At 46.5% G+C, this 14,550-nt stretch overlaps 5 protein-coding genes across 5 annotated transcripts; 3 read left to right on the forward strand and 2 right to left on the reverse strand.

Annotated features, from left to right (window-relative positions):
* Positions 1–1,732: 1,732 nt before the first annotated feature.
* Positions 1,733–3,188, forward strand: FOMMEDRAFT_29094 (uncharacterized protein; the record flags this gene model as incomplete). Its single annotated transcript, XM_007267328.1, has 10 exons — positions 1,733–1,802; positions 1,870–2,046; positions 2,077–2,096; positions 2,117–2,132; positions 2,345–2,476; positions 2,525–2,613; positions 2,676–2,792; positions 2,853–2,954; positions 3,012–3,037; positions 3,089–3,188. The coding sequence occupies 10 exons, from the start codon at positions 1,733–1,735 to the stop codon at positions 3,186–3,188; spliced, it is 849 nt and encodes a 282-aa protein (XP_007267390.1).
* Positions 3,189–3,714: 526 nt separating this feature from the next.
* Positions 3,715–4,056, forward strand: FOMMEDRAFT_157117 (uncharacterized protein; the record flags this gene model as incomplete). Its single annotated transcript, XM_007267329.1, has 2 exons — positions 3,715–3,892; positions 3,956–4,056. 2 exons carry the CDS (start codon positions 3,715–3,717, stop codon positions 4,054–4,056), a joined length of 279 nt encoding a protein of 92 aa, XP_007267391.1.
* A 691-nt stretch (positions 4,057–4,747) lies between these two features.
* On the forward strand, positions 4,748–6,139 carry FOMMEDRAFT_157118 (uncharacterized protein; the record flags this gene model as incomplete). Its single annotated transcript, XM_007267330.1, has 1 exon — positions 4,748–6,139. One exon carries the CDS (start codon positions 4,748–4,750, stop codon positions 6,137–6,139), a length of 1,392 nt encoding a protein of 463 aa, XP_007267392.1.
* Positions 6,140–8,852: 2,713 nt separating this feature from the next.
* FOMMEDRAFT_58981 (uncharacterized protein) lies at positions 8,853–9,359 on the reverse strand (the record flags this gene model as incomplete). Its single annotated transcript, XM_007267331.1, has 1 exon — positions 8,853–9,359. A coding segment is annotated over one exon (507 nt), but the record flags the coding sequence as incomplete, so codon positions are not given.
* Positions 9,360–10,853: 1,494 nt separating this feature from the next.
* On the reverse strand, positions 10,854–12,640 carry FOMMEDRAFT_157120 (uncharacterized protein; the record flags this gene model as incomplete). Its single annotated transcript, XM_007267332.1, has 3 exons — positions 10,854–11,167; positions 12,284–12,368; positions 12,431–12,640. The coding sequence occupies 3 exons, from the start codon at positions 12,638–12,640 to the stop codon at positions 10,854–10,856; spliced, it is 609 nt and encodes a 202-aa protein (XP_007267394.1).
* Between the last annotated feature and the right edge of the window lie 1,910 nt (positions 12,641–14,550).

Here is a 14,550-nt window from a genome sequence, read left to right on the forward strand (position 1 = left end):
TGATGCGGTGGCGAGCCTACATCTCGTCGTATCGTCTACTTCTCTGGTCAATGTATACCCGATTCTCGTCGTAGTGATATCAAGATCATTCAGAGCTTTAAAAGCCGAAGATTGAATATCCCTATCTAGCGGTCTAGTGCCAACTGCAGTCTCAGATTGTCCGCCAACAACGAGGGGCTGATCAAGTCATCGCAATGTTATGAAAGCCATCTCACACACCTATGTGATATTTGACAAGTTGGTACTCGATCCTTCCGACGTTTCATTCATTCGTTGTTTGGGACAAACAATCGATACCTGGGTCTGTGGCATCGATGTATGACACTCTCTGACACCGGGAACTGCGTTCGGTCAGCACTTAATTATGATCGTAGTCCGAACGAAGTAGCTCTGGCAACGAATCGGATTCTACTAGGCAAAGCTTAAACTGCCTTGTGTTGGCATAGCATCTTTCTAACAAGTTGTTATCCTTTGATCAGCACATTCTCGGATAATGTTCTAACCTCGATTTTGCCGCTTTCAATACCTCTGAGTAAATGCTCCTATTGTTGACAACACTACGAACTTGGACGTAATACTGATGCTCATAGCGATGAAAATATCCGAATGTTACACGTTGTGTGAGTTGAAGTTTGGTACCATTCTCCCTTGTTTTCATGGGTGTGAACTGCTCGGAAGCTATTTACTATAGCCGCAGCTGCGTTTGCCACTATTTATATAGTCTTCATTCATGATTTGCGTCATTCACGGGCATTCTTGCACGCCCTCATCCCAGCAGTGCGAAAGGCACGGGACCTTTAGAAGACAACAAGCCAGTAGGCAAGCACAACTGACAATCGATGGGAATCCCGTTTGCGACACAGCACCTGACTATGAAGGTTCTCACTCTTAGACTAATTTTATACTCCAAGTATATACGAAGCAGTCTCGCAAGTTGTAGTGAACTAAATCATGCTGCATGCGTGTTTTCTTGTTCAGAGTCACAACATCCTTTAGTAGTGCAATTTGGCATTACAATTAACAGGGGTGTGCTATGAAACTTGCCTAGAATTTGGCACCACGCTTCGTGCCAACCAATCGCATCAATTACAAGAGGTACGTACTGATCTGGCCGCTCAACCAGCCTCGAAAGAAACAGATCATGATGCTAATACTGCTTCTGTCCCACCTCAATAGGAAACCTCGTGGTCCAAGAAGTTGACGAGGTTGTGACACCGGAGAAGACTTGAAGATACTATAGCCGAATATTTGTAATATTCTCTCTACTGGTCTCATCGAGCATTGATCCCATCTTGCTTTCGTTCCATTTTAATCGGCGATTTCGATCGGTTTTCCTGCGCTGTCGTCGTCTCGTGTCAATCATTTGTTCTGAAGATGGGACGAGTCAGGATCTCGAGGCCTGCGGAACCCTCGGAAGAAGCACTCATTTAATCTGTGTGATCTCTGACCGACCGTTCTCAGCGGCTGCAATCTCTTACTCTCGGAGTTAATTCAATGTTCATCGCCAGCGCAACTGGTTTTACCATGAAGTGGCGCAGCAATTGAGACGATTAGTAAAATTGGCAAGGGAGATGCTAGTCCTGACACCGATCATCTCAAGAACCTGATTCATGCACTGGCAGGTCCCCATTCCTTCTTGATGCACTTGCTAATTACAACTTCATATAGATATTTAGGCTGACTCTGCTCTTCATCTAACACTCGCGCCCTTCTAGCAGAGTACTCCTGGACAATGCTATTTATAAGTCTAGGGGATTACACTACAGAACTCGTGCATCAGACCGCCGTTCGATGTGTGACTGGTGAGCCCTTGCCCTTCGTATTCGCTCGATTCTCTCTAATTCTCGATTTCCTTAACCCATAACGTAGTCGCGGGGACTGTCGTTCTCATCTATGATACATTGCTTCTACTCCCCGACGAAATATGTCTAGTATGGTCCACTTTGACATGGCGTAGGGTATCTTGGGAGGACTCATCGGGGATGAAGCTGCTCTACCTCACCGCTCGCTATCTAATGATTGCAGTATCCATAGTAGCATTGATGAGTAGGTCGTGTTGGACTTGCATATCGCTAGCTAAACTCGTGCTTCTTCCAGTGTGTTTGCCCTTAACCAGACTCAGTACCGAATGGGTAAGCTAAAGTTGTTTACATCCGAATATGCGCTAAGAGACTCTGCAGTTAGTGATAAAGTAAACAGTGTTGGAGACCGGCTCAAGTTATTCAGGTGCTCGAATGCTACTGTATTCACTGGAGCTGCAGACATAGTATTGGAATCCATTGCATCAGGTATACATAAAACGCTCTACCCCTCTACACTGAATTATTGACTTGTTATATGACAGGGGTCGTGTTTTATCGTCTGTACAAGTTATGGGAGTTTGGAGATATGGGGAAATGGATTCTTGGCACCGTGTTCATAATTGGGAAAGCCGTTGTTTGGATATTCACTTTTGTGAATATGGCTCGCATTGACAGTGAGCTATGCCGTTGATCGAGTTACACTGCTCTTAAGCGGCTTATAGAGACTATATTCTATCTGGATTTTGGTATCTATTCGTCATGCGCTACTTTGCTTACGCCGCGTCTGGTGCTCGGTGTCTGGATACCTGACGTGCGTAAAAATCGAAGTGCTGCTTGATGTATTCTTAACATACTTTATTCCGTGTTAAATAGGCTCTGCTTGATATCGCGCTTGTTGTCTTCTTCTTTCTTAATGCTCTTTCCCGTCCACGGCTGAAGTCACAGGGTCTCATTGGAATTATTTGCAAAGACGGAATTCAATTTTTTCTGGTATGCCATTCAGTTATTTATGCGACATTTCCTAATATATTTGCTACTAGACAATGATAGGTACAATTTACCAATATTGTTGGCATGAGATCCATCTCTGATTCGATTCCATTTACAACAGCAATGAGGATGATAAATGTATTCTTTACAGCGCTTGCACCGGTACGCCGATTCTTCAATTAATTTATGTCGTCCATTGTAACTGCTTCCCTTATTTAGGTTTCTTTGTTTTTCCTCGGGACAATGTAAGAAGGACATTCTCAAACGCGTCAATATTCACTTATTATTCGCTCCAGATTCTCTGGTACGATGGTTACAACTGTTGCATCCCGAGTGTTCCTCGGCCTGTTCAGTGCTGCTCAAGGGTATTCGCAAAAATACAGTAGAATCTCCTGATACTCAGGAATACTATTTTGATGCTGTTGCATATGCGTACATAATTTGCAATAAAGCCAGATACAAAACAGTCGTCTATAGTTGCTGATGTCCGGTCCCGGACCACTCGGACTCGGTCCGGACGCAGGACTGGACTGATGGACCGGTCCTCTACAGTCCAGTCCTCATGGGTCCAGGAGAGGTCCGGTCCTGGGTCCATCATTTTGAGAAATTTCCCGGACCGATGGACTCGTCCGGACCCGGACTGGACTCCGGACCTGAATAACCTGAACTAATGTCTCAAATCTCGTTTCCCATATCTCTAGCTCACTATACTAAAACAGATCATACTCCTTTAAGGATCTTTGAATATTAGCTAGCACTTGCATAGTACATTTTACAAGTTTCTGGCAGTCCAAGCAAAGCAAAACTTTACTCCTGTTCTTTACTGTTCAATGTATGGCTTACTAAACTTGACTCTTCCTATCTGGTTATTGTCTCCCGAAATATTTATTCCCTTTATGTATATTCACTCCTCTCCCGTCCTATGCCAAAGACGCTGCAGTCCCAGCTGCCCTCCCCAGTCAAGCAGCCAGCCAATGCCCCTGCCCCCGACAAATTAGACAAGATGTCCAAAATCACTCTCAGAAAGAAGAAGAACGCTGACGCTCAGGCTGCTTTCCGTGCACGCCGTGCCAACTATATTGCCACCCTCGAAGAGACAGGTCCGTCTGCTGCTAAGTACCTAAATATTCATGTTCTGACAACTAAGTGTCCGTAAATCGCAGTAACCAGCTTAGAGGCAGTTGTAGTCCAGCTTCAGGACTCGTGTCGCGAGGCTCGCGCCGAAGCCTCAGAATTGCGTCAGGAAAACCACTACAGTGTCTAGTCTGTAGATTATGTAGTATATACAAAAATATATTACTTTTGTACTTAGATACAAAGAATAATACTCTAACTCATCTCCTAAATTTTTTTCTCTCAGGTCCGGTTATGGACCGGTCCAGAACCGGACTGGAACTTGGGTCCGGTCCACTACCCGTCCACATAGGTCCGGTCCCCAGTCCGGGACACTCCCGGACCGCAGATTTGGTCCGGTCCTGAGTCCAGGTGAAGTATGCCCGGACCGGACCAGGACCGGACTTCAGCAACTATACAGTCGTCATTCAATTAGGAAACTATCTGAGATCTGAGTGCGCTGTGAGGCTGAGCGGCTGAGAGTCATTATCGGAATGTTATCCACGTCATAATTGTCGGGTATCATAGATTAAAATGCTTAAGATCCATACTTTTCGCTACCTAATACATGCATGCATGCATTTTTAAGACAGCGCCCCGAAACGCGACGCATTAATTACTGATCTGCTTACGCATTAGATAGATAGACAAGCGAAGAGGAGGTAATAGTTGATTATGTCATCACAGGCTGACATGCTTCGTTTCACTTTCAGTGTTTGACATGAAACTACGAGGACATCAAATCTATGTTCTCAACACTCCAGCTTCGGAAAACATCTGCTATATTTTGACAACGCTCTCTATCCAATACTCTCCTTACGTTCCTTCTTTAGTTGCCCATTATGTCCGACCGCACCCGCGATGCAACCTCAGTCCCTCTACCGCTCGAAGTTCTGCTGCCAGCCGTGGTGTCTGTTCTTGTGGTCTTTGTTCTGTCATCTGTGCTCGTCCATCATATCTATCTCATTCGTAGTTCCCAGGCCAAGCGTCTTACCAACAGTTCCAGCCTACTATTACTGTCAGATCGCGAGGCGAACCGTCAATGGCTGGATGACCTCAGACTCGTCAAAGGGCTCGGTTTAGGATGGAAGGCGAAACGAACCTGTAGCCTCAGTTTGGACGTCAAATGTCGAGGAGAGGGAGACTTCGAAGATGAGTTTATCCAGGCTCCCCTTTCGCGTCCGCAAGGCGCTTTCTTTCCTGAATGGCGCCGTCACTCATCGATTCTATCTGATGCCCGAAGAATGCTGAATTTTAGCTGTACTCTACAAAGTTCGCTCTCGCTGTTTGGATGGTCAACACGCACGCGTAGCGATATGGTCATCCCGGAAATCCAGATTACGGTACCGCCCACAGCAGTCTCGGCGACTACTTCGCTTCTCCCACAACACCGCAGATGGTCGAGTACATTCAGACACGATATCGGACTTGCAACAAGCGTGATACCTCAGCTTAAAAAACAAGATCAACACGCTGACACCCATTTCATGCCTCTTATTAAGCAGGAAAGGACATACGCTCCTGTCGGCTCACCAATTGGTGAGACGCGGATTGCCCTCCCTTCTGTGCCCTGCCGCCCAGTCTTCGCTTCTCCGAGAATGGTCGCAACTGACACTGATCGGATACCATGGTGTCGTACGCCATTATCCCCAATTAGCGAAGAGCAAGGATCACGTTGCTCTAGCGCTAGTTCCAGTTCGACCGTAGTCAGCTCAATACTTGATGATGGATACAAAGACAACGACAACGACAAAGGCAGATCCACTTCAAATATATCAACATCTAAAACAGAACGTAGCTTGGTGTCTTCTTACGGCCTTGCTTTGCTACAGTCATCGCACTCGCTGTTCTCGACGACAAGCACTTCGACTGATCTCCTAAATATGAAACCCGCCGACCATCCTAATTCGGCTATTTATACTCCGCGTTCACAATCCGAAGTCCGACTTGTGGCTATGACACGACCTCTAGCAAGTAAGTCTACGGTGGCCCTCGCTTATCTTGATTCTGCGTCTGCTTCATCTGTCGGTTCTGCCTCAACTGTCTCCGAGCTCTCTTACGTACTTTGTCCGCCTTCTGTTCAAAGCCGCACTGGAGGGACACAGAACTCACAACAGGATCTACCTAGCTTGCTTGAATTTCCTTTGTGTGTCCCAGGGTCTGTTGCCACCACCCATACAGGCTCTCTATCCATCAATCAAAGTCCACCGGCCAACCGCTCTTCGTCCCATTAGGTCGTTCTGCAAACAGTACCACTCCAGTATTTTTTCCGGCACAGATGTCCGGTGGTGCACTCAATACTAGGCAAGCCTCTTCTGGCGTGCGTGAACCTGGTTTTGCAACGGACGTCTGTACCATCCCAGAACACACTATTGAGGCTCAGACATCAGTGACCTGTATCGCTGGAATAGAATTATGGGTCGACGAGGACGTAGACTTATTTTATTGTTCCGAGAAACTGTAAATTCTTACATCTATTCGATCGATGCAAAGTCTTCTCAGTTGTGAACCGCAGTATCTGAATAACCGCTAGTACGCAGAGTAGCTCTCGTGGTCGTCTTGCTGAAAAGACTTGATCACAGCAACTAGGCACTCATAACGATATGTTAAATGTCATCGTACTATTAATAAGATATTGTCCATATCCACCAGCACATTCTAAGTATACTCTGTTATGTGTATCTTAGATTGTTATTCATGGACATGAGTAACTTTCCAACACGATATCCAGTACCACAATGTATCCATTAGAATGTGCATTATGACTGTACAACTTCTCTTCGACCGATTACTTATCTACTCCACTAGTAGTTGTTGCACGTGTAGTACGTGTAGTACGTGGTCTGGATCTTTTAGTCACTTTTCCTTTGTCCCTTCCAGGTCCAGTATTCTTGAGTCTCGTGGCATTGGTCCTTCCTGTTTCTGCCGTCGTTCTAGAGGATGTAGTGGATGTAGTGGCTCTAGAGGCTCTAGCGGCAGGCCTACGGGAAGCAGTCGTAGTATTTGTAGAATGGGTCGTATGATGACTTCTAGGATCCGATCGTTTCCTCTGACGCGCTGATGTGTCAAGAGAATAAGGAATGTTCAAACAGAGATGGTAGGAGCGTACCTCTGGGTATGCTTCCTCTCTTTTTACGAGCCTTCCATAGCTCTTTCGCAAATTCACGATCAAACCGCAAGTCATCATCTCGAATGCCAGGTGCGAAGGGTGACTCTGCCGTATATTATTTTGAGTCAAGAAACCGGAAAATAGCTTCACAACAAAACATTACTAACCAATTCCCGAACAAACAGTCGCTATATGGTTAAAGAGGGCTCACTCGAGTGACACTGAGAGGAAAACGGTATTAATACGTACGGTGGAACAAAGCCGCGATCTCCTGGTAATCAGATCGTCTGGAGCTCAGGCTTCCATCTGTGTCCTCACCAAACCATGCATTTACGCTGCTGAAATCTGTTTTGCTAGTATAAATCATGGTGATTTGACACTGTAACACAGTAAAAGTATTTGGGTCGTTAGTATGCATAGTCCAGGAGGGCGAAGCTTTATTACCAACGAAGTCTTGCAAAGTAACCAAGTGGGTACTTGAAACCATTATCGTAGAGTACTTTGCAGTCATAGTTGAGCTATCGTAATCGATATGTCCGCCTTCGGATAAGACTGTGATGGAGATATCAAGCCACTATACCCCGGTGCAGCATGCAAAGTATTCAAGTTTTCGATTTAACCTAGGGCTTGTTTCAATCCCTATTCGTATCAATAAGTGGTAGACCAAAGAAAATGCAATGGTAACCAATAAACGCGAAATAGGATCTGACCGCCTTTCTTCCTTCCATCATTGAAGTATGTTCCTATCAAGGACTTGATGTGCAGTTGGAGGAGGTCTTACTTAAGACCTTCCCACAATTGTGCAATGTAATATAGACGTCCTAGAGGCTAGAATGGTAAAGGCGCATATATCTGATCACTGAATGGGTTACAAAATTGAAATTGCTTTTGAGCAATCAGGTGGTTTCTGGGGCCCGGTAACTAGGTGATTCTGTATTGGAAGTCGATGAGGACAATATCGTCGTCGTTCACGACAATCAACTTGATATTCTCAGGGCCGTGACTCCTTTCACGGTTTGCTCATTCTGGTCCCCGGACTCTAGGCCTGATGATTGACATTGACATGGCGAAAATGATTGGGAACTCATATACATCGTGAACAATCGGGAACCACTGTCAACTGGTAATTAAGAACAAAGTAACACAAATAATGAGTACATGAAAGCTATTACTCGTCTCCGTGAGAATCGTAAAGTCATAATCTATTAACAGTACAAACGTGGAAATCGAGGCATGCTAAACAAAACTGCATTGAAGCAGTATGCGTCATGTTGTTAACATTCGTATATCCTTCAAGTACTTTGCCGCCTTCTTTATTGTTCGCTGTATGAAGTACTGGTCGCGCTTCATGGCAAACGCACAGACTTTGCAAACTAGTAGCCCTTCATTCGCATGACACTTGGAAGTCTTTCCCATGCCTTTTGCGACATCATATGCTGGGAAGCAATCGAGAGACAAAGGTCGATGACAACACTTGCATCTCCTCAAGTCACGATTTCTTGTGAAGAAGCTAGGGTCGTTGACAGAGACACCGAGAATACCGAGCGGAAGTATGTTTGATGGAACAAAGCGCTTTCTCAGGTTTAAAGCGCCTGAAGGCCCGAACAGTTCCAAGTAAACAGTGCTCTGTGTGATGCCATCCGTGAGCGATTTTGCCATTAAGGTACCAGACATCTTGAAGTGGTTATGTAGCTCTGAAATTCGAGCAATGTCGTTGACGGCATAGCGAATATCAGATGAGTTGAGGGGTCTTTCTGCCCATCGGCCCTTGTGATCTGTATCGAGAGTCAACGTTATTATATTATCACATAAAAGAGGAATAATTGTTGCTCACTCTCTTTTCGCGGAGCACCATTAATGCCGTGTTCTACGAGTGCCTTGTCCATTGTACTCAAGGCATGAACACCGTCTATCTGAAGCTTTTCAATTACAGAACTGGGGAAATGATCAGATGCCAGGCGCGAGATCTGAACTTTGCGAGGCTCGCGTCGGTGAATCCGCGATTGAATGTCGACGATCTGAAGATCGAGAAAGGCTTGCATGGGCGTATTATAGATGCGCCAGAGAGTTGTGTAATCTTGCACTCCGCCCCATCCAACTTTTAGGATTTTAGGACTATTTATCAAAGACAGAACACTCCTGGTCGCACGATTGCTATCCTTGAGGGCAAGCATATCGAAAACGAAGATTTCTTCTGCATGAGGCGTGCCCAGTTGCACAAGAGATAAGCTTTCAGACCCATCACGGCACTTTGAGTTGTGCCCCTCGCAGTCGAATAGGACATATGGCGCATTTGCAAGGATCCGCCGTGCTCGAGATGTTGAGCCCTGATTATCGCATATCGTGTAGCGTGTACTTGAGGTCTGTGGGACGGGTGCATCCGCCTTAGAATGTTGGTTTCGACGGCCAGCTTTTGGTCGCGTTTGTAGAAGGACTTGTGAAAGAAACTTTCCACTAGCGTTCTTCAATGTGGCGAGCATAGCGGACGACGATTTCAACTGCAAAGAGAAGCCACCGTTGTCAGATGCAAGGTAACCAGTATGAAGTGAAGATCACATACAGCAAAAGTATAATACTATGACGGAATTGCAGTTGGCCAAAACTTGTAAGTAGACTAAGCGGTCCAGAGCAACTCACGTCCGTCCGTTTTATGCAAAGTACCAGTGTTTTGGCCAATTGCCAGCCACCCAAAGCGTAGGGCAGCGTGGCGTTGTGTTTCGCCACATGAAAGCGCTTTGATGTGCTTAGTACAAGCAAAAAACTACCAATCGTGCTTTAGCGATAGGTTAAAGAAGTCCTGGTCACCTACGCTTTGTAAGTATAAAGTTACTACTGGAAGGCTGACGAGCACAGGCGTAAAAGATTGTCATGGATACCATTTCAAGAAAGACTTTGGCCATGTTTATTCCACTTCCGATATATTACGTAATTTTCATCCATTAATCGTCTAACGTTTATGGTAAAATGTGCTTGAACTAGAATCCGTGAGACTCCCGGCACTCATTCCCTACAGCCGTGCCAGTAAACTATTATTCTTGAATCGATCTTTACCTTCATAATAAGATGCCAGGGGTTCTCCTCTTGGCCGGTCGACAGGACAAAGAATCCTTTGTGGACTGTCAAATTCGGTGGCCAAGTCTAATCGTGTGATTATTGGGACAAAGTGCAGAGAATTTGTCATGCTTGCCGTATTGTAGCTGCTGAAAATCCGGTGCACTGCTGTTAATTAGCTTTGTTGACGCTGTACGACTGTGCTTTGTAAACGGGACTCTAAATAAATCGACTAATGGATAAGCACACTGAGACGACGCGCTAATTGCTCATCGTTCCGTTTACAACGTACGCGAGCAGGGAAGCTCGAACGTCACAAAGCCTTTCGATTACTGACGTCATATACACTGAACGGTAGTGCTAGTAGCAACTTGGTTAGTTCAACGTGCATAACGAAGGAATAGCATTAACCTTTGTAGCCCGATGTCAAGTTTATAGGCTAGACTATGATGATTGTCGAATTCGCGCACTGCGACATAAGGATCCGAGATGTCTGCGATGTTCAAAACGTTTCGCCAGCTCACTCCTTATCACCGAATAATCTTCCTGATGAAGCTACAGAAGACTGCCGTCCGCCGCACAAGGAGGATGATGTCATACCTTTCTCCACTTGAGCGTGTTGCACAGATGCTTGAATTCTGCCAGCACTAACAGTGCGACATTACCGAGCGTCTAGTGCTTCCCAGTTCTGTTACAACAAGCCATCGTCACTCGTTGGATTTCTTTCTATCCGAGCGTCAAGCGGGTTAAGAATAAACGAACCCAGGATGGCAGTTGTGATATCAAGTTTATCCAAGTGACGGGCATAATGGATCGTCAGTCAAAAGTACCAGTAGCGTGGTTTCCTTTCTGGTGTCAAACAAGGCATTGCGCAAGTCCCCGACACCCGGAGAAGATTTCGTTGCCGCGAAGACGAAAGGACTAGACGTCCGCGGCCATTGAGACGCTGATGTGTTTGAGACTAGTAATCGGAGATCACACCCGCACATGGATTCATGGGTTGACGCCGAGTTGATAGCGGATAAATTGTGCGTCTTTCGTTGAAAAGTAGAAGAAACTGCATGGAACCGAAATCCTTTAGGTGTTGACACGCGCTCAACGACTTATGTTGATGTCAATTGGTGATATTCTTGGGCGCAACAGGTGGATCCGAATGGACGTGATGTGCAGGGCTGTTCTTGTAGCGGCATCGTGCCTGATCGTGGTTTGCCGCCGTAGTGCTCGTTTTAAACCCCGACTCGAGTAATCGTTTTTTATTTTTTATTTCATTTTAGGGCAATAGAAGGGTAACGGCGAATTGTCGCGCCCGCGATGGATTGATACAGATGATAGAGCGACGAAAAGGTAGACGGACGAGTTGAAGGTACGAGATGTGAAGGGCCCCCGACTAGTTCTATCAAGTATTTAGGAAGAACAATAGGGCTCCGTGTTCACGTGGCAATTTGAATGGACCCCCTGAGTGCAATTAGAGCGGTTCTTCTTGCAGCCTGAAAGCTCGTTTTGAATACAGGGAACCAAATTGTGGATGCATATGGGAGGTCAGACCCTAATTCTGGAATAACGTAGATCTTGCTAAGGGCGTCTAGGGCGAGGAAGAGGCGCCATGGCTGTGGCTGGACTATATCTGAGAAGAGAGACAAGTAACTGGAATGTGGAATCCGAAGGCAAAAATTCGGTGCTCCAGATACGACTGAATGGGATAAGATCAAAGCCAATCAAGCCTTCTACATATTCTCCACCGTGCCAACGAGTGTCCGTCTATTCGTGCGTCCCGGTGTCCGGATTGAGAAAGGAAGCATCTGATTATGAAATTTCTATTGTGAACTTCGGCGGGAGTGTGGGAGAGACTGAACTTTGCAGTATGCACGGTGTCCACAGGTCATCTGAGCTAGTTCGAGGCTAATTCTACTTTGTGCTTTCGGAAGGGTCAAAGGACTCGAGGCTTATGATGCTGCCCGCAGGATTCATTTCCGGATCGAACAGATTTTCGGAATGACGGAAACTGCGAACTGCATGCCTGGAAGGGAGGGACGATACAATGGAACTGGACCTACTTATCATTTGAGATTGGGTAAGCAAATTGAATGGAGATCTAACTAGCACTAGCGCATCTGATTTTCTGTTTCTCTACTTTCACTAGTTCTCCCTTTTTTTCTCTTCTTCTCGTCTTTCCTTCTCCTTCTTCTCCTCGTCTCGTTCTGTCGTGTCTTGCCACTACAGCGACTACGACTGCGACGGCTGATTGACCGAGACGCCGAGCATACACCAACAGCACGACCGCCACCGCTCGCTCGAGTCCGATCCTGGTGTTGCGGATCCAGATTCAGTGTCAACAATCGTCGCTTAGACTTGCCCCTACGCATACTCCGGCGACACGGGGCACCTGCGCGGCGGCTCTGCACAGCTTCGTCGGGTTGTGTGTGTACGTACATTTGGTCACCGCTTCGGCCTTTGCACACCTTCGGTTTTCTTTGGGGACAGTCCCACTCTCGCCACGAGCGAACTGCACAATTACTGCCACGCTCTTTCTTTTCTCTGTGTAGAGGATAACTGCGACATTCAGTCTCTCGGCCATTGACAGGCCCTTCGCACGACGGAATCAAGTTTTGAATCAGCGCGCGCACGACTGTAATCCTGAGACCGCGGACAGAACACCCAAACAATTTGTACTCGACTCAATTTCTCCAACAACTAATCTTTTCCTTGCGCTCGACCCTTCGTTGTTCAGGCCGAGGCCTCACTGCTGGAGTTCCAGAGAAGTTGCCTAGGAATAATTGCTTGGAAGACGTATCGGCTGCCACCCGAGTTTAACTCGTTCAATATACGTGAGTGCTTCCCGTCGTTTGTTGCTCATTAGTTCCTGTTCTATCATCGTCACCGGCTTTTCCCCACTTCGTTTCCTCTCATTTTTCGTTGTCGATGCCCTTATCGCTTATTGTCGACAAGTGATCTTTATATTCATTTCCTTCTCCTATCATTACAATTTGGTTCCTCATTTCATCATACTTCTTATGTGATTGAACAATAAGAATGAAGTGCTAACCACCTATATGCATCAATTTGCTCCCCTACTTCGTGTATTGCACCGCCCTGGACTTTCCCTCCGGTCCTTTGTGTGTCCACTCCATTATTCCTCGTCTGGTTAACGGGACACGTCATTCCGCGGCTCTGTCATTTGAAACGCCATTGACAAAAACGACCTTCTCATCCGACATCAACGAATGCTCTCGCGATCGCGCTTCTAATTCTTGGTTTTTCGCGCGAACGCTTTTGGCCGCCATTTGCTTCCGCTGATTACTCACGTTCGGGACTCGCATCCGCTCCCTACCTCACAACACGAAACACGATACACGCGGAACTCTGCACGACGCGACATTTTCGTGTCGGAATCACGTAACGTGCCTACCCTTCCCGCGTGCATTTAATCGTTTTGCGCGTGATTCCTGGTGAATCACGTAAATCCGTTTTTGCTGTGCACCTCGTCTACCTGTTCAACTTGACGAAATACTTGCTTGCTGTCTACTGTCGACCTCGTGGCTGTTGCGATACACCCGCATTACATCCCCATCGTGGATCGACGACACTGGATAACGAATATCAATCTCACAGCACCTCAATTTGGACGGTCCTGCATCAAACCATATCTATCGCTGGATCCGCGTATCACACGTTTTGGATCTTCCATTAGAACGAGCGAACGCGGGACTTGTTGGTATTTCGAGCGGTCAGGTTACTGGGGTTATAAGTCTGGGAGGCAACACGGTGTCCTGAAATAATCTAATTAGACTTGGTGAGTATGTGTTCATAAGAGTTTATTTGCGAAGTGGGACAATGGTCGGGCGCCGCATCGTTCACGGAACAGACGCAAAAGCGCCCATCGGCGAGTGGTATAAACAGCTTGTATTATACTGAATAATAGTTTGGCGCGCACTGGAGATCTGAAACGCCGTTCCATGGTTATGTCATCTCTGCATTTCCTTTCATTTCCTTGTACCTTTACCGAAATGGAATCGCTACTGACATTTAAAAAATCTCTTTTCATCATGTCGTGTGTCCCTCTCCCTAGGCTTCTATATTTAAATAGGAGACCGCGAAGAACGGAGAGAAGAGTTAGAGCGCCTTAACGAGGGCTTGCTTCCAGGATTCCGCTTGACGACGTCGACGGGACGACGAACACGCGTTTGTGGTGGTCAGCCCGGTTTGCCCGGGCGGAAGTGACTTGACTTGGGCTTCGACCTGGGCCGTTTTTACGTGCTTTCCTGTTCTGACGACGCACTTGTAATACGACAACTATCACGACCTTCGACTCTACCCCGCCACCGAAAGTTCCAGTGTTCCACTGCTAGAAGACCAGAGGTGACGGATGACAACAGCGACAAGGAAGGTCCCTGCCGAGCTGAGAATGCAGATTGGTTCGGAGACATCGACTTCGACACCTAATGACGTTCTTGCTGCGCTTTCCGCGTTTCCAGCACCACCGAATCA

Source organism: Fomitiporia mediterranea (genome assembly GCF_000271605.1).
Source record: "Fomitiporia mediterranea MF3/22 unplaced genomic scaffold FOMMEscaffold_7, whole genome shotgun sequence".
Taxonomy (NCBI): domain Eukaryota; kingdom Fungi; phylum Basidiomycota; class Agaricomycetes; order Hymenochaetales; family Hymenochaetaceae; genus Fomitiporia; species Fomitiporia mediterranea.